General features: G+C 47.1%; 1 protein-coding gene across 1 annotated transcript in view; it reads left to right on the top strand.

The window, feature by feature from the left end:
* LOC130106652 (tensin-2-like) overlaps nucleotides 1-19,316 on the top strand; it is a 54,686-nt gene that overhangs the window by 27,224 nt on the left and 8,146 nt on the right. Inside the window, exons 2-15 of the mRNA XM_056272839.1 lie at nucleotides 10,579-10,611; nucleotides 10,801-10,850; nucleotides 10,991-11,174; nucleotides 11,589-11,639; nucleotides 11,890-12,012; nucleotides 12,115-12,179; nucleotides 12,945-13,028; nucleotides 13,996-14,108; nucleotides 14,301-14,361; nucleotides 14,645-14,720; nucleotides 15,156-15,285; nucleotides 16,688-16,753; nucleotides 16,860-16,976; nucleotides 17,164-18,591. Of these exons, the coding sequence (XP_056128814.1) occupies nucleotides 10,579-10,611; nucleotides 10,801-10,850; nucleotides 10,991-11,174; nucleotides 11,589-11,639; nucleotides 11,890-12,012; nucleotides 12,115-12,179; nucleotides 12,945-13,028; nucleotides 13,996-14,108; nucleotides 14,301-14,361; nucleotides 14,645-14,720; nucleotides 15,156-15,285; nucleotides 16,688-16,753; nucleotides 16,860-16,976; nucleotides 17,164-18,591 (2,581 nt within the window). The remainder of the gene's footprint in view (nucleotides 1-10,578; nucleotides 10,612-10,800; nucleotides 10,851-10,990; nucleotides 11,175-11,588; nucleotides 11,640-11,889; nucleotides 12,013-12,114; nucleotides 12,180-12,944; nucleotides 13,029-13,995; nucleotides 14,109-14,300; nucleotides 14,362-14,644; nucleotides 14,721-15,155; nucleotides 15,286-16,687; nucleotides 16,754-16,859; nucleotides 16,977-17,163; nucleotides 18,592-19,316) is intronic.

Genomic DNA, 19,316 nt, shown 5'->3' with positions numbered 1-19,316 from the left:
CTCTCTCCCCCCCCTCTCTCTCCCTCTCCCCCTCTCTCTCCCCCTCTCTACTCTTCTTGCTCTCCCCCCTCTCTCTCCCTCCCCCCCCCTCTCTCTCCCGCTCTCATCATGTTAAGCGCTAAGGCCTCAGGCGAGGGACGGGGGGACCCTACAGATCAGAGCCCTATGATTCTGAGTCTGATTGAGTGTGCCGCTCAGCATAATATCCATGTGGCGTTTCAGCTCTCGAATATTTTCGTGCTCATGTGTTTGTTTATTTGTGAATGAAATGCATGCAAGGGGGAACACTTAGTAATCGGCTGACGTGTATCGCTGTCTATGTGTAACAACAGCGAGGGAGGAGTGAAAAAAAGGGCTATGCTGCATGTGTTGCTGGCATAGCAGGAGTGTGTGTGTGTTGTGAGAGAAATAGGGAGGGAGGAAAAGTGGGTGGTGAGGGAGGGAGTGAGGGAGAGGGAGTGAGTGAGAGAGAGAGAGAGAGAGAGAGAGAGAGGGAGGGGAGGGCGAGAGACAGGGAGGTACTGTATCACTCCCCTTATACAAGACTGTTCGGGGCTGAGTGAGGGAACTGAAGCTGCTTGTTAAAAGGTAAACCATGCTCTGTGCTTCGTTTGCTGTATAATGTGTTGGTCTTTGTATGGCAGGGTGTTGTATGCATACTCAGTCAGACTCGCCACTTGAGTTTTGACCACACGTGTTTCACGTATGTTTCTTGTCGGTTGAGAGTCATTTATCACTAACCTGACAACCTTTAAACTACTCTTGGGAGTTTTACATGATGCAGTATGTAATCATGCAAACTATTCAATTCAAGCTGTTGGCAATGTATTCTTGCCTTGCCTTGTAAGAGGGCTTGCTTTGGAACGATGAAGGCAAGTGCAGAAAATCAAGATGAAACTCTGGCTGTGACCTACTAAAAGGACATTGAATTTAATTTTTTATACGAGAGAGAGCAAATTCTTGTGTTTTACTTTCTTAATGTGTGGGATGAGGGAACGCTAAAGAGGTGGTGCATTGGAGATGACCTGAGGTTTTTTTTCCCCAAGTTGGAATTTAACGCACAACCTCACGCTATATGCTTTGTGCTCCTTAATTTTACAAACACCCCAGTTTGGTTTCACGGCTTGTCTGCTGGTACCTGAATGCATGTGCCTATGTGTGTTTGTATGCACAGTGTGCATGGATAGCTGTGTGCATCGCTTCCACTGGAAAATGTGTCCCGAAGTCCAGATGTCTATGTATGTGTATTGTTTGGATCAGCTGACAAAGACAAATGGCTATACTGATGACCTGATCAGCTGTCCTGTAATCATCCGTTGTGCCCTAATGTGCCATAATGAAATACAGATGGTCATATTGTGTCCTGAGCTGCAGCAGCTGTTCTGCTAATGTCCTATGCTGAATATAAATGTAAATAGAGTCCTCATGCTAGGTACAGTAGTCTGCATGCTCACATAACAAGCCAGTTTTTTTGGGGCTTTTTTCCACAACAAAGCTTGTCAGTTGTCTTGAGTACTGCCTATGGAACAGGTGCAGGTGAAGTAATGCGTTGCAGATTTGCAAGCACCTTCCTTCTGACTTCTTCTGGGACCGATGTCTGGCACCCCCTGCCAAGCAGATGCTGTAAATGTTCCCTCCTCCCTCAAGTATCTTGGGCAACATGGCAGAAAGCCTGTTGTGTGTCTGCCATTGGAACTGTTGTGTATCCTACTCCTGGGGGCCAGAGAGACATCCTGTCCTCTGCCCGCTCTAAGTGTCGCTGGAGATCAACTGGAAGGCAGAGACAGCGTAGTCGATGCCATGACAGCCAGCAAGCTCAATGGCAGGGAGAGTGAATTGGATTTTGTGAACGGATAATCCTGTCAGACAAATGCCACAGAAGTGCAGCGATGAATGTCATTGTAACTGAATTAGGCTAAAGTCATGACCGCCACGATGTCATCGCTATTCATGTTTGTCATGTTACTCCTACTGTGACCCGAGTAGACACTGCAAAGTGTCTAGACAATTGCATAATAGTTCAAGTCACTTACCCTGCCCCCCCAATAAGGTGGTAATATAGGAAAAATACACAGATGAGCAGGAACACACACACACACACACACATGCACGCGCTTGCACGCCCACATGTACACCGTGTTTATATTTACCCATCAGTTTTTCATTTCCTGTGCCTCTGAGCTTTGTGATAGCTACTATAACAACCACCGTCTGATGCTGCAGGGATTAAAGAGTTGCTTTTTGCTTGCCACAAATGCAACAATGCCCCTAAAACCATTTAGGCTTAAAGGATTGGAGGCTGTTTTTCTCTTTTGAGTTTTTCCCATTTTATGAATTACAATTATAATTCTTGTGGCGCAGAACGTAGGCGAGGATGGATTTGTCTGCAATATATGAACTAATCGCGGCGCTATAAATAAGTGTTCAAGGTTGCGAGGCAAACCAAACCCATGCACAAAACCATGCGCATGCGTGACAGTTATATATTTGTAACTCACATGTAGTTTGTGTTCGCAAGATTTCTTGTGACAGTCGCGAGCCCTACGGGGGAAAAGCAAGCAAAGTTATGAGGTGACTGACGGACGAATTGCTAAAAATGAGTTGTTAAGTGTACAGGGCAATGTATGATCTAAAATAAGGAGCTCTATCAAAATAGCTCTGCGAAATCTCTCAGCACTCTGTCAGTGGTCGGGAAGCATGTTCAGCTGTTGACATCTCTCTCCTCACCAACGCTCGCTCTCTCTGTCCATGTCTGCTGCTTTCTTTCATCCCCGCACCATGCCCGTCTCCGCTACGGGTCTCCTTCTCTCTGCGGTATGTGTCGAAGCCCTTTCCATCTCTCCAACTCTTTTTTTTTTCTGCTTCCTGTTTGTGTTTCTTCCCATCCTCTCTTCCCAGCCAGTTCCCCGCCCCAGTTTAGCATGATGCTAGTCTAGGTGTCTTTTGTCATCAGATGTCACCGGGCCGTGCCGATGTTTGTTCTGTGGCAGGACATACTCCCCCCCCCCCCTCTCCATGGCGGGCATATATGCGGTCACATGTGCGGTAACCTCAGGTCCCGTGAGATAGAGCAAAAAGAAGAAGTGATGAAGAAAGATATAGAGGAGCGCTGTGTGACTGGGAGAGAGATGAAGGGGTAGAGAAAAGCAAAGGGCAGAGCAAAGGAGTGACAGACGGCGGGGGGGTTAGGGCATTAAGAAACGATGGATCAAAGGAGTGAGAAAAGATAGAGGGATAGCAAGAAACACGGACGGAGGACTGTGCATCACACTTCCATGTGAAGTGTTCTCACTGTGAAGCCTCAGCACAATTGCTTCCAAACTTGCCCTCTGGTGCCGAGAGTAAAACCTTGTAACTCTCCAGGGGGGCGGGGGGGGAGAGCCTCATTTTGAGGCAGTCTGAGACTGAAACTGTGGTGTATTTGAATAGGCATAACATAACAGAAACACAAATAGAAAGGCAATACCAAAGAAAGCCTCCACTTTCTATGGAATTGGTCATTGGCTATTTTTGTGAAAATATGGAACTCGTGATGCCTCAAGGGGAATGGTTATTCAGCTTTTCCAGTTTCAAACAGGAAGGCTTACTCACTTCTTCCTTACCACTCCTGGAGTGCGATGGGCGCTCTGACTTGACCGTCAGAATTAAAGTCAGTCTTCCTGGATGGCAAAGCGAAGCCTCTGTCTCAAAGAGTCACATTCAACTTATGTTGCCCTCTCTGAGTCAGCTGTTTCAGCAGATTCGAGTTTTGAGTTTCCTCGCCGCAGAGTCGGCCCGGTGATTCAAGACTGTGGCAGTGAAAACTAATAAGCTCTCTGTCACAGTTACTGTGTTGTGGGTGGATTGCTTTGCTAGAGGATTTCTCAGGAGCCTCCGTTTGTCCAGCTCCTGGGAATTTAGCCTGTCAGCCAGTCGGCACGCCTGCCAGTCAGCCAGCCTGCCATTTAGCATGCCAGCCAGCCAGCAAGCTAGTTTGCATGCTTGCTCATTAGATAGGGGACTGGAAATAGCAAGATGGAAGTGAGTAGTAGCTGAAGAACAAAGCAAACTGAAAGACAGAGGGAGCCAGCCAACTAGCTAGTTAGTCACTCAGCGACTCAGTCCCTGAGGGTGAGATAAGGGGCCCTCTGTGGCACCTCAGTAAAAGTTAACTGATGTATGGGAGCGTGTTTATGTTTCCTCAACCCTATGTTCCCTCAGTCCTATATCACTGAACTTACCTTAACGTAACCTAAAATATCTTAACCTGACTTAACCTCAACCTAACCCTAACCCTAACCTTAACCTAACCTTAGCCGAAGCTAACCTATTCGATAGCTAACCCACAGGGCTGAGGGAACATAGGGCTAAACCACTGATGGACAAAGCAAACTGAACCAGATGGTCTCAATCCCAGTGGCTCCAGCATGCAGTCTACATGTGCTAATGAAGACCCTCTGGCAAACCGGACCACCACGGACATGTGTATACACTGTGTGTGTGTGTGTGTGGGGGGGGTCTGCCTGTGTGTGTGGGTGTGTGTCTTGGTTGACCATCAATGAAATGTTTTTGCTTCCTGTTGACTCTGGTCCCCTCCTCCTGTGTCTTTGCTGTACACACCAGTGCTCACTGCTGCTGTGGCTGTGTCTGAACTTGCCTTTGTTTTTGTTTATACATACATATGTATAAATATATATATTTTTATTCATATTTCCCTACCGTTGAGTGTTGAGTGTTTCATTTAACGAAGTCATATATATATATATATATATATACACACACACACACATATACATATACATATAAAATTTTGTGTCTGTGTTTCTTTGGGGTGTATAAGTATGTGTGTGTGGTGACAGCCTCTTACCCTTCCTTCCTGGGGCCTCCCACTTTATCCACTTAGCCACCATTATTAAGCCCATTAACAGTAGCTTCCTCCCCTATGGGTGAACATCCATGTTACTTCATTTCCTATGTTTTATTACGCGTGCGTGTGTGTGTGTGTGTGTGTGTGTGTGTGTGTGTGTGTGTGTGTGTGTGTGTGTTTTCCCTCCAGTAACACGCCACAAAGTAGTACGAAAACAAGCAGGAACTGTAGCGATACATGAAAATGTTTAATTTGAGGTTAAACAAACACATCATAATAGAACAAGACAGCACAGTACCGCTCCCGGATCCCAACAAATCCCTCTGCCCTCCGGCTGCAAAGGAAATCGATTGATAAACTGTCACCTACTCTTCACAGTGACCAAATTGAAAAATTGCTGAGGCGTTTTTCTAATTTTAGTTCACTGGTTTGACTGGTGCGACAGCAGCGAACTTGTTCTTGTGAGGCACATGGTAGAAAATAACATTAGAAGAACACAGATTTAAAAAGAGGAGGTAATAAATGAATTGAAGCTGCAGTCTGAGGATGGTGGTTCGTGGTCGTGTTACCCGACACCCAAGGTGCAGCTGGTAAGTGGTGCTTGACCACTCCAGACCATACAGATCCATTCAAAATGAAACGGTTGGCTTCTCCACCTGCGAACAAACACACGGCTACGCCCGGGCTTCAGCTTCTGCTGTTGTAGAATTTGTCAATAAAATTCTTCCCTGAGCTTGGTCTGAAATATCGACTTCTTCTCCACGACTGCTTCGCTTCTTCTTTAAACCCACTGCTGCCGGTCTCATTCTTCGTGTCTGGCTGCGATGGTGAAGATGTTAATATGAGGCGTGCGTAATTGTTCAGGGGAAAGTCCTACTGAGCTTTCATGGTTCTGATACTGGTGGATGGGTTTTTGTCCTTGCTATGCCAGCGATGGAGAGCGTCAGAACAGACACTGCTTTGCAATCCTGATGCTTTTTGCACATGACAAGACAAATAAAAGATATTTAAGTGTTCTGTACAAGTACCCATGAACACACAGATCAGTGTACTCATGCAGAGTAACTCGAAGACATCCAACGGCATCGTCACATTCGACGGGGGGCGCTGCTGTTAGCCATGAGGAGAAATGGTTTTATCTTAACATAATAATATGCTTTTCAGTGTAGCGACGACATGTTTTGCTGGCAGTCACACCCTCTCCTCCACCCCTTCATTCCTCCATTACCCTGTCCCTCCATCGGGCCATCCCAAGCCTTACTGTGTTTCTCCCTCTTCATGACTCACGACGAACTGTTTTGTTTTTTTCTCGTGTAGATGTTGCAGAAAACCCAGAATTAATGAGTTGTTCTGAGTCCTGCTGCTCTCCCGTTAGATAAGAAGGGCCCACAAGACCCGTTCATGTTCCCGGCGCCAAGAGGAAAGGAAAACGAACTGGGAATAAAAGTTTAATTATGCCCTGTTTCTCGAGACGGTAACTCGGGAAATACTCATCCGTCACTGTTTTGTTCTATGGTTCTGACATAAAGCCTGACCCCCTTCACAGCGGAGGTCAGTATGCTGCGGGCTTTCCACTTTATTGACAGTGTTGTCCATGACAGCAGCACTTAGCTGTCATCACATATTGATGTTAATAAAACATGAACTATTCATTTTCTGTGTGTGTGTGTGCACATGCATGTGTGTTTGCGTACTATACTGCATACATGCGTTTGCTCAAGTCTGCAATGCACATGTGGGTAACCACACTTGTCAACTGTGTGTGTGTGTGTGTGTGTGTGTGGTTTTGTATTTTTATCTTTGTGAAGACCAGTTTGCATTGTTAACCATCAGAATGAGGGCATTTTTGCAAAGCGAGGACATGTTGGCCATGCCTCTTTTTTAAGGGTCTAGTTTGGGGTAAAGACTTAGATTTGGGATTTTAGGTTGGAATTAGGATTAGAAGTAGGTTAAGGTGGGGGTCAAAGGCTAGGGAATGAATGTTGTCAATGTCCTCAGAAAGATGGAAGTACAAGAGTGTGTGTTTGTGTGTGTGTCTGTGTGTGTGTGTCTGTATGTTTGTGTGTGTGTGTGTGTGTGTGTGTGTGTGTGTGTGTGTGTGTGTGTGTGTGTGTGTGTGTGTGTGTGTGTGTGTGTGTGTGTGTGTGTGCGTGTGTGTGTGTGTGTGTGTGACGACCAGGAGGTCTCAGGGAGCGTCTGTGTAATTGGTGACCTCAGAGATGTAATCTGGGTGTAACCTGTGGTGTGTTTGTGTTGGTCCCGCTCTCTCTGTCATCCCTTCATCTTCATCCCTCGGCAGAGAGATGCTGCGTCACTGCAGCATCTTTGCTCCGATAAATAAACCGGGAGAACCTCGGGATCTATAAGACTCGGCTATGAACCACTTGTTGATTCCCTCTAGATCTTTAAGGAGGGATAGCGGAGTGAGTCCGTTTATGGAACTGAACTTTTTCTGCTTTTTTCTCCTTTTTTGTGTGTGCAGTTCTCAGACTTAAATGGACGATGTGTATATTTCTCATAGATAGACCAACACACTCTTAAATTCGACCCCGTTATTCAAAATGTTACAAAGTTTCTTGGCCATAGCGGAGAACGCAGTTCTGCTTCATTGGTTGGCAGTAAATGAGTAGAGCCTGACCTTAATGAACAGATTCAACACTAGAAACTTCCACATCGCTGCGTCGCCGCGTGCTGTATGTATTTCCTCAGGTTGTTTATGTTGAGGGTTAGTTATGCTCCTGCGAGGGATCTGACGCGTGAACCTTTTGACTGGCACCTGTCATCGCCCACCCTTCATTTACACAGCTCAACTTTGTCCATCACCTCCTGTCGAGGCGTACTTAAAGGGTCAGAGTTCACGGGGTGATGGTTGTCTGTTGGTGTTTGGAATATGAGCCCATTGCCTTGCTAAATCCGGGCGTGTTATCAACAGTTTTGTTTTTTTAACAATGTTTTCATCTTGCTGCTTTCATTCGCTAGTTGTATTATAATCTAGTGTAACATTGTTGAGTTTGCTGAGACAAAGCAAGGCTAATGAGGCTAATGAGGCTAATGACGTGCCATTGTGTTTATGATGAACCATCCAGACTACATGAAGGTGCAGACAGCTGCTGTTCCAGTCTCTCTCGTTCGACCACCGATGATTTTGCCACAACCATTTGAATGACGTCCTCTCTGGAAGGGGTTTATACATGTGTGTGTGTGTGTGTGTGTGTGTGTGTGTGTGTGGGTGTGTGTGTGGGTGTGTGTACATGTAGTTGGAGGGAAGGTGCACGTGTTCTTCCAACCCGCTTGTGTCCTTCCTGCCCTTAGCTTGCTGCCGCTGGCTAGCCTTTGTGGCGAATAGGGAAGCATGCTAGCGTGTAAGCCTTCCCTGGCCAGTACATAGCCTCTCCTTCACCAAGACTCCTGCCAGGCCTCCCCGTGGCCACACATGGTAACTGGGGTCTTGCGGCCCCAGGCTAACTTGGCAGGGGATCTCGGAGCAGCAGTGGGCCCCAGAGATATGGTGTGCAGGCCCACCCTGGTGGACACGCCCTGGCACCTATCAACCACTGCCCCACTGCCTTGTGGGTGAGTCTGGGAAGACATAAGGCTAAGGGAGCTTACCCCAACAGAAAAGCAAGCTGTGGCGGCACGCTTCGAGGCGGTTTCCGAAAAACTGGATTTCCGGCAGCCCCCTGCAGTTGTGTGGAGGTGCCGGTCGTCTAGGGATCCCCCTTGCCATCGGAACCCTCTCCTCTACAATCAAGTCATGTGGCGTTGGGAGAAGCGCACCCCCCATGCCACTTTAAAAACCATCTCTGCGCAGGTATCTTCTGCTATCTGAGTCGTCAAAGGACCCGCAAATAGAAGAAGATGGTCATCATCAGGCACGATGGACAACCAGCAAGCAAGTGTGTGTGTGTACATACGTGTGCGATTTGGCATCTTTGTGTTGGCTGAGTAAAAGGACTGCGCACCGGGCGTCCGGGTAGCGTAGCGGTCTATTCCGTTGCCTACCAACACAGGGATTATCAGTTCGAATCGTTGGTTCGAATCCCCGTGTTACTTCCGGCTCACAGAAGACAGCCCTCTGTCCCACTATGCTCCTGCATGTGGGTCTACCCCACGTGTCGTCCCACCACAACAAGCATGATGAAAGGGTGCAGTTAAAACAAGACTCTTGAGTGTCCGGGTTTCGTAGCGGTCTAGTCCGTTGCCTATCAACACGGGGATCGCCAGTTCGAATCCCAGTGTTACCTCCAGCTTGGTCGGGCGCCCCTACAGACACAATTGGCCGTGTCTGCGGGTGGGAAGCCGGATGTGGGTGTGTGTCCTGGTCGCTGCACTAGCGCCTCCTCTGGTCGGTCGGTGTCCGGGGGGGGGGAGGGGGAACTGGGAGGAATAGCGTGATCCTCCCACGTGCCACGTCCCCCTGGTGAAACTCCTCACTGTCAGGTGAAAAGAAGCAGCTGGCGACTCCACATGTATCGGAGGAGGCATGTGGTAGTCTGCAGCCCTCCCCGGATCGGCAGAGGGGGTAGAGCAGCAACCGGGACTGCTCAGGAAATAGGGTAATTGGTCAAGTACAATTGGGGAGAAAATGGGAGGGGGGGGGGTCCAAAAAAAAATAGGACTGCACACCTTCACTAAACTGCCTGTCTCTCCTTATTTACAAGGCAAAGAAATGCAGCCCGTCATTATAACTGAGTAACTCTTACTGTACTGACTTCCTTGAGTACCCTGTTCAGGCTTGTTCATGTGCAGGATCGTTATGAAAATATTAATTTATCCCTCATTGCAATTAAGAGCACTTTAGCATGTTGGGACTGTGGGGCTGAAATGTTAACATGAAATTAGCTTGATTATACACGAAGAGTTCAAATCCAACATCACACACATGAGCATCTGACATAGATATAGAAAACCGATTAATAACAAAAGTTGTCAAAATCGTCAAGCCATTAAACATCGGTCTTAGCTCACATTTTTTGTGCCATAAGTACATTTGACAGGGCTAATTATCCATACCTTACTCGTTGTATGATAAAATTGTATGTTTTTTCTAAAATTGAGATAAGTTCATTTGAAAGTAACTTGCCATGTGTTGTGTTTATGTGTTTATGTGTGAAGAAGTGCATGCACATGTGTGACAAAATGTGTATCTGTGTTTGTGTGTCTGTGTTTGCTTGTTTTTCTGTGTGCACACATGCAGAAACTCGGGCGTCTGTGTGTGTTTGTCTCTGTTTATTGCTGCAAGTGTGCGCGCGCGCGCGTGTGTGTGTGTGTGTGTGTCGGTGTGGGCACCCACATGTGTTTGTCTATGTTTATCCCCGCAAGTGTGTGTGTGTGTGTGTGTGTGTGTGTGTGTGTGTGTGTGTGTGTGTGTGGGCACCCACACTTGGTCTGGCACCACGCCTCACAAGCCCATCATTTGGAACGGGTAAATCTCTGCTGACAGCTTCCTCTCCGAACAAGCTGCTGCAGACGACAGAACGAGAGCGAAAAAGACTCTTCCTATCCTCTTCACGAGCTCTCCTCCTTCCTCTTCATCGCTCCGTTCTTCTTCATCCTCTCTTCACTGTAGCTGGAGGGAGCCCAAGAACATTAGTGTGTGAGTGTGTGTGTGTGTGTGTGTGTGTGTGTGTGTGTGTGTGTGTGTGTGTGTGTGTGTGTGTGTGTGTGTGTGTGTGTGTGGTTGTGGTGATGGTGGTGTATAAGGTATGAGTCATGCTTGCTCTCTCTTCCAGGTGACGACCACCTGTACTTCAGCCCCGGACCAAGTGAGTATCTTGAAAATAACACGGCTTTGTAACACAATTACCCTGGCTCAGCAAGCACGGTTATCTTCCTCCGCTTCCCTTAATCACGTCTCTGTCTTTCTCTCCCTTCCCTCGTTTCCTTTCTCTTCCTGTCTCTCTGGCTCATTCACACACACACACATGCACATGTTTTCTCTGTCATTCTTCTAGCAGGGCTTAACCAAGTCTACGTCACAGAAGAAGAGGGGCTCCTTACGAAGGTATCACACCCATCTGAATGGATACCAAGACAGTAGAAAATAATATTCACTGTGTAAGATGGATGACAAAAGAGTCAATGTGTAGAACAACGGAAACTAAGTGATGATTAAATTATCTCCCCCCCCACCCCCCGGCTCAGGAGCAGGAGTGTGGAACAAGTGATGGAGCATGTGATGGAGCGACACTATGACTTCGATCTCACCTACATCACGGAAAGGATCATCTCTGTCTTCTTCCTGCCGAGCCTCGAGGAAGAACAGTACCGCAAGAACCTTCAAGAAGTGGCCACCATGCTCAAATCCAAGCACCAAGACAAGTTCCTGGTTAGTTGGGGGGAATAAAGATGAAAACCTGAAGCATGAAAACAAATAGAAACTGTATGACGTACTGAAGTGCTTTCCCATCTTGTGAAAGATTGAACGGAGGTGAACCAGACGAATAGATGGTGATCATTAACATTATTAAAACTTTCATTTATGAAAAATACAGCTTTTTTTTGTTTAAGTCTGGCTTAGCGGTCCATTAATATCATTGTTTTCTGTCCTGATCTGTGGGTAATTGCCAAGTAATGAACCACTGGCTGTATTCCCGCTAAATTCCTTGTTAGATTTATTGGTTGCACATGTCAGCAGCGGTTGCATGAACAGTTTCATGTAACGTGGTTGTGCAATTATTTTCTACAGTGTCACTATAAAAACGTGTGCTCTGGTGTAATGTAGAGTTTCCCTCTCTCGCAGCTTCTGAACCTATCAGAGAAGAGGCATGACATCACCAGACTTAACCCGAAGGTACAAATATTCTCATCTACACCTAAGAAAAGACGACGGCTCATTCACAGAATATGTAACTATGACAGAAACCACTGCAAAGCTGACGTCAACGGAGAATGATGTTGGATCGTAGCTTTCAAATAACGTGCTACGTTTATTATAAAATGTATTATCGGCTAGCAGGTTGGGCAGAAAGTTTGGCCTTAGTTAAATCTCACCCTATAACAAAAGGCCCTGAAATCTCCTCCATCCTCCTGTTTGATTTCAGGTGCAGGACTACGGCTGGCCTGACCTGCACGCCCCACCACTGGACAGGATCTGTGCCGTGTGTAAGGCCATGGAGACTTGGCTGACCTCTGACCCCCACAATGTGGTGGTCCTCCACTGCAAGGTAAGTGGGGAGCAGGGAGAGCCTCCGTGGGTTTCTGCTCGCTCCTATAAGGGAGCAGAGTTAACATGTGCTCATGCTGATTTGTGGCCTTCCTTCTGACAGGGCAACAAAGGCAAGACGGGGGTCATTGTGGCAGCCTACATGCACTACAACAAGATATCAGCTGGGTAATGTATACCCCCCCTGTGTTGTGCCAATGCCCTTACACGTTTTGCAGTAACTTGTATTTCACATCCAGACAGGATCGAGACATGAATTAGCCACTTGAAATTTACACAAGCTGTTAAAATGGGTCAATTAACCTTTTATAGTAAAATTATTCAACACGATGCCATTCTTCTTTTTTTCACGCCATTGGCAAAACAAAGTGTACTACATTACATCAGAAACTTCCTGCATAATTGTTTATTTCCATTTTTTCAGTTACTTTCAATGTTCACCGTGGCCAAATGCATCGCTTACCAACCCCGGCTATAGTGTGGGCAAAAGGACCATCGTCCATCTACCATGTGTCCGTGGTGCATTTACAGCGAGGACTCTTATTGTTAGCCTCTATTCAGATTAAATCTGTCCATCTGCTCGGGACACACATTAATGATAAGTGCAAATGCAATTATAGACAAGCTCATATGGCTTGACGACGCCGATGTGTGTCAAATACAAAACAAAATTGTGTTGACAAACATACACATTTAAAACTTACCTCATCAAAAATAGTTCAGTGTCTTCCACTGGTGACAGCAGGATTTAGAATAGGATGCAACTTGCACATTATCCCGTATAAACCAGTAAAAAGCAACTGGTACAACCCACAGCCATTACTAGGCTGACTAGTGACACACCCCATTTCCTCTGTAAGGCTCGTGTCAGGCTGAAACTAACACTCACTGGCATCATGTATTTTACTAAACGGCGACGGCGTGTGTTTACAGGGCAGACCAGGCTCTCACCACGCTGGCCATGAGGAAGTTTTGTGAAGACAAAGTCTCCTCTTCTCTTCAGCCCTCCCAGAACAGGTGTGACACCAGTTGTTGTGACTCCAGCCAACTTTCATATCATGCAAAATAAGGCATGTTCCCATCACATCGGTTTAAATGCATAAAACCCTAAATGTAGCCCTATGGGTCCGATGTCATACGTCCATATTTCCACGCCGATGAGAGAGATGGGCCGGCTAAGATGAAGAAATGGCCGATCATGCAATTAAATTCTATTCAAATGCATTCCAGTGCATCTCATTGCATTTCTTCTGAATTGGCGAGTGCACTTGTACTGAGAATTTGAGTGAGTTATTTTATTTTTACTGTTTCCGTCAAGTTTTTTTGGGGGGGGGGGGGGGTTCGCCCCTTTTTTCTCCCCAATCGTATTTGGCCAATTACCCTATTTTCCGAGCCATCCCGGTGGCTGCTCCACCCCCTCTGCCAATCCAGGGAGGGCTGCAGACTACCACATGCCTCCTCCGATACATGTGGAGTCGCCAGCCGCTTCTTTTCACCTGACAGTGAGGAGTTTCACCAGGGGGACGTAGAGCGTGGGAGGATCACGCTATTCCCCCCTCCCTCCCCCGAACAGGCGCCCCGACTGACCAGAGGAGGTGCTAGTGAAGCAACCAGGGCACATACCCACAGCCGGCTTCCCACCCGCAGACACGGCCAATTGTGTCTGCAGGGACGCCCGACCAAGCCGGAGATAACACTGGGATTCGAACCAGCAATCCCTGTGTTGGTAGGCAACAGAATAGACCTCTACACTACCTGGATGCCCCCATGAAGTTTTTTTTTTAATTTGAAATGATATAAATTCACATAGCAATACTTGCTGATGAAATGAGTTGCAGTCACATTATTCTCTACATTCCCTCTTCATCGCTGTGTGTAATTTTGATGCCACCTTCTCACTCATGATCTGTTGAGGTTATTTCCCTTTCTTTCTTTTTTTTCTCCTTGTGACTCCGTTGGGCTGAGGTCATCTCCTGTTTTCCAGATACATCTACTACTTTGGCGGTCTGCTGTCAGGCTCCATAAAGATGAACAGCAGTCCTCTCTTCCTCCACCAGATCCTCATCCCTTCACTGCCCAACTTCCAGGCCGGGGGAGGTCGGTCCTCCACCTTCTTAGTGCTTTTACTGAACCGTGCTTATACAAATAAATACAAAACACCGTAGGAAATATACAGTTTTCCTCCCTACAAGAGGAGGGGAAAAAAATGAAATGAAGCCTTTGTCTACTTACTTTTTTGCCCCTCACTTTCCCCCCTTCTTTCTCCTTAACGTCTCTGTGTCTTTACAGGTTACTGTCCCTTTCTGAAAATCTACCAGTCTCTCCAGCTGATTTACACCTCAGGCATCTAGTAAGTATATAGCTCGCTGTCCAGTTGCGTCATCGTAGGCGTTTACCACCTACGTGGACATCTTCTGTTTTTCTCTCCCTGTTAGATCTCGTCTGTGCGGGCGGCGGCTGTCTGTGTTTAGACGCGTGGTGGCCCGCGCTTACTTCAGGGTTAATGTTTCTGCGTGTGTCACCCAAACTGAGAAGTGTTTTGACTGGTTTTATATGTATTTATAGTGGGAGCATCCATGTTTTCTGGGGGTTTTTTTCCCTCTGTGTGTGTGTGTGTGTGTGTGTGTGTCTAGTGATCCTCAGAGCTCCAGAGCAAGGAAGCTCTGCATCACCATGGAGCCAACATTACCACTGAAAGGAGACATCATGGTGAGAATGATCACACTTGCGTTTCACAAGAAGAAGAAACTCTTAACGCCAAAAACTTTTGCTCGTGGGAATTTATTCCTCATCATCTTATCCACTCTCTTATCAAATACTTAATTAATTATAATGATACACTTAACCTTCTCTGAAATGGGTGTACTTTGCACCTTTGCCCTGGAAATGAGCAATTTGACGATAATAATGATCATTATTCTAAAAATAACATAACGTCAACCCTAAACCATCCATGCTTGAGCTTGTACTGCTGAACACATAGAAAGGGTTAGCATGCTAACTTGGAGGGTGAGGAAATTTTCACAGCACCGACCCACACCGACTAAATTCACAGTTCTTCCTCCATCACACTCTCCCTCTCTCCGTCCCCTTACTACCCGTCTCTCTCTCTCTCTCTCTCTCTCTCTCTCTCTGTGTCTCAAGGTAAAGTGCTACCACAGGCGGTCCAAAGCTGCAGAGAGGGAGGTGGTGTTCAGAGTCCAGTTTCACACCTGCACTGTTCATGGAGCTCAACTGTGGTTTGGCAAAACTGAACTGGACGTGGCCTGCACAGGTAGAGACACAGAGGGAACCAGGTCCACTACTTTATCTGGACATGCGTTGAGCAGTAAATGCTGATGACTTGGTGTTTTGACTTACCTGACTTAATCCTCTTGGCCCACGTGGGAGTATAGGGCGTCCACCATGGATCTCCTCCTCACTCTCTTCTGCACAGTGGCCTTTGCTTCTTGCCAGGAGGTCCCCGTCTTATTTAGCTCTTCAAGCGAGGACTGCCTCCAGTTGGTTTTTGTTCTTCCTCCTTCCTTGTGGATTGTAGTCTGGAGCCCGTCTTGTTACGTTGGTCGGTCTTTTCCCGAGTGTATGTCCGATCCATTTCCATATCCTTCTTTTGATTTGGTTGCTGATTTGTTCCTGACTGGTCAGTTTCCACAAGTCGACGTTTGTTATTTTATTGGGCCACCATATCCTCATTATGTAACGGGGGCAGTTGCTGATGCAGACTTGTAGTTTTTTCATGGTCGTTTTTGACTGACTTGGTATTCTGGGACTGTGAAAATAGTTTCCGTTTGTCTGACCTCAAGCCGAGTCAGTTGCAAGAGGATAAGTGGAAAGGGAAGCTCTTTGTATTTACTTAATTAATGGAGATTAAGGCGACATAAGCAGATAAATGTCGCAGCCGTAACTGTTAGAGCGATTGTTTGGACGATATTTTTCGATCTCAACAGTAAAACCGAATGTAGAAGTCACGGCTGTATAAACAAATAAGGCACCGTATCATTTTTCATCCTGATTTGTTCTAGCGAAGACAGGCAAAAGAAAACAGTGCCATGCCACAGTTACATTCTGGTGTTTGACGTTGTTTATATTCCTACATAATTTAATTGGAGGTCCTCTTCTTTCACGCTATTTTGTTAAGAAAATGTATTTTTGAAATTAATAATAAATGACAATATAAGATGAAATGAAACGCAAGCCGCAAACGCCTCAGTAAGCCGCCGTCTCATGGCGGTTTATCTGGACTTTAAGAGCCACACACTTCTTCCTGCATGAGCGTCAACAGTACAGCCGCTGTAGCGTAAAAGCATAAAGCACCGAAAGAGAAGATGTGCTACGCCCAAGCTACATATGGAAAAACATCTTAATTATTTACTGTTTATGTTTGCAGACGACAGATTTCTTCGAGATGTGCTACTTACATGTATCTAATTCATGTATGTCCATTATATGTTACGTGTGCCGTACTACGTTAGTCGTCCTCCCCCTCCGCAGAGAAAATTCCCCCTGTTGCAACCTAAAAATATATGATTATTTGCTACGATGAAATGTGTTAAAATAATCTACCGCAGCAGTGCATGCTTTTATACCTTCATGGATTAGATCATTCCGCGATGCATTTCCTGTATGTTTCTCTGGTCTTAATCCGAGTGAATATTTTCGTCTCTGCCTGTCTCCAGATGACAGGTTCCCCCCCGACGCCACAGTCGAGTGTATCTTTTCAAGCGGCCCGGAGAAAACGAAAGGTACGTATCTTCACCTTTCTTCGTCCTGACACATTATGTGCGGTAATGTCTTTTGATGTACCGTCAACGTCGCTCTGCTTAACATCGGAATTGTGTGCTGGCCAAGGCCGAGACTACCGGAAGAATGATCCCTCCATCAAAGTTGACTACAGGACTTCCGACCCTGTGATGAGATGGGACTCCTATGAGAACTTCAACTTGCACTACCAGGACAGTATGGAAAGTATGATACACACTATGATACACAAAGTATGAAACAAACAGCTACACGCAAACTCACAAACACCGCCCCCCCTACACACACATACACATTGGTTCTACGACCTGCCGTTGCCTATTCTTTATCTGAAGATAGGACACTCGTATATATTTTTTACGCACCAAACCTCTCAATCTACTGTTTCTTCCAGATATCTCTCATACAAGGGGCCCCTTGGATGGGAGTCTGTATGCCCAGGTGAGAAAGAGACGTGGGCCAAGCTCTGGGGCCTCGCCCAATGGACGCCTCCCAGGCAGCCCTACGGTGAAACCTCAAGCTCCCAGCCGGCCTCTGCCTCAAACTCAGCCTCTCTCCTTCAGCCCCCACTCAGGCCACTCCTCGACCCCCTCAGATCGAGCTGAGGAGCCCTCTCCCTCCCCAGTCTGCCCCGCAAAACAAGAGACTGACTGTCTGTTGAAGAGAGGAGATGCAAGGGAGAGGACGAGAGATAAAACGAGTGGGAAAGAGAGGGAGAGGGAGACGGCAATTTTAGATGACGGGGAACTGTCAAGCCCAAGTGGTTTGAGGCGGGAGTGTTCACATTTAGGTCGATCGAGTGTGAGGTGTGGGGAGGTGGGGTGGGTGAGAGAAAGGGAGAGGGAGAGAGATCCGTGTCTTTCTAACGGTTGCCTCAGTCGTTGCAACAGCACTAAAAACAATCCCAAAAGTCGGACTTTACCGGCCTTGCCATCCAAACCCATGAGCCCTCCTCCTCTCTCAACTCACATGGAACTCTGCTATCGCCATAGTGCCCACCCGTTACCAGAGCTGCCATGGGAACACCCGACCCCTCCCTTGCCCTGTCTCCACAGGCCTTGCTACCCTTTTTCCACCCCCGAGCACACCCACCCACACAGCCACACCCTCCCACCCTCAAACAGAGTGTGCATTGGGGATGAGTGTCATCTCCTCCATTATCCCAGCCATGTCCCCTCCTCTCACCTCTCCCATCAGTCACTGCCCTCCAGTCCATACCGGGAACTGTTCTTCAGCCCTCATCAACCAGCCTCATCTGGTTGCCTCTGTCGCGAGTGCACCAGCAGGCGAGAACACCAGTCAGCTTCAGTCAGACTAGTCCACCCGCTGCATGCAGATGAATCGGGGAGCCCACAATGGACCCAAGAGGTTGTGGCACGGCAGACTAGAGATGGGCCTCCGCTGTGGGGGCCAGAAAGTCCCTGGGAGATGGAGCGAGAGGAAGAACGTTGGCAGCACAAGTCAGCCATGCCAACTTACCGTCTCTACCACTCCCCCTTGGAGCAGAGTCGGACCCTGGAGCAACCCGGAATAATCTTCGGTCCGCATCAGGGTTACCCAAACCCCCTTTCTCTCGTGGACATGCGAGACAGAGCCAGCAGTGGATACCACACCCCTCCACCACCCCGCCAGTCCTGCTCCTGCTCCCCCTATCAGTCTTCCCCAGCCGAGAGCCACGAGAGCCGGGGATATGCCTCCGGATACCAGTCTGGGTCGGCATCTCCTCTGCCTCCGACGAGCCCCAACCCAGGAGCCTCTCCTGCAAGAGGTGGACTGGCTGGGACCCCTTTTGAAACCAGTAACCAGAGTGGGCATCTCACAGGTAAACGAAACCAATATGGAGAGGCTTGCCTTGGCCCTGGAAATAGTGTGAATTTTGATAAAATAGAAGAGAAGCACTTGATCTCAAAGGGATAGTTCAAATTTATTGTTTTAAGGTGGTATGATCACAGGCATTATATGAGAACAGCCTCTGTTGTGTAACAATGCACCAGTATTCTTCAACAGCAAAAAGTAGTTTCAAAATACAGAGTTGTCTGGGAGGAGAATGGGGTACTGGATAAAAGTGAAGGTTTTGCAGACGGTTAACAATTTTTGTTTTGTTTTGTTTTTTTTGTTGCATGTGTTATTATGGCTTAAACTGTTTTTATTAGCGGTCCCCATTTGCTGCTGTTCATTTTTGTACCCGCTCACTGGGATTAGCAGCCAGATCTCTGACCACAAGACTTGCTGACTGTGGTGATTTCCAAATGATATCACTACTAAGTAATTCATTAACCCCTTATGTCAAAAAATCCAAACTATCCCTTTACAGGACTGATTTCCTATACTGATGGGACAGCTTATAGAAAGGAGGTCTCCTCTCTTGTCTACTGGTGTAGCAATAGCAATCTGGAACTGAACATCAACAAAACCAAAGAACTTGTGGTCGACCTCCGTAAAAATCAGGGATAGCTACTACCGCTGGCCATTAAAAACCAGGGGGTAGGGACAGTGGTTCATTTCAAATTCCTTGGGACTACAATCTCCTCCTCCCCGAAATGCAAA

This window comes from Lampris incognitus, chromosome 2 (assembly GCF_029633865.1).
Source record: "Lampris incognitus isolate fLamInc1 chromosome 2, fLamInc1.hap2, whole genome shotgun sequence".
NCBI classification, from domain to species: domain Eukaryota; kingdom Metazoa; phylum Chordata; class Actinopteri; order Lampriformes; family Lampridae; genus Lampris; species Lampris incognitus.
Note: the sequence above shows the minus strand (reverse complement) of the source record. Positions and strands in the feature narration are given on the sequence as shown.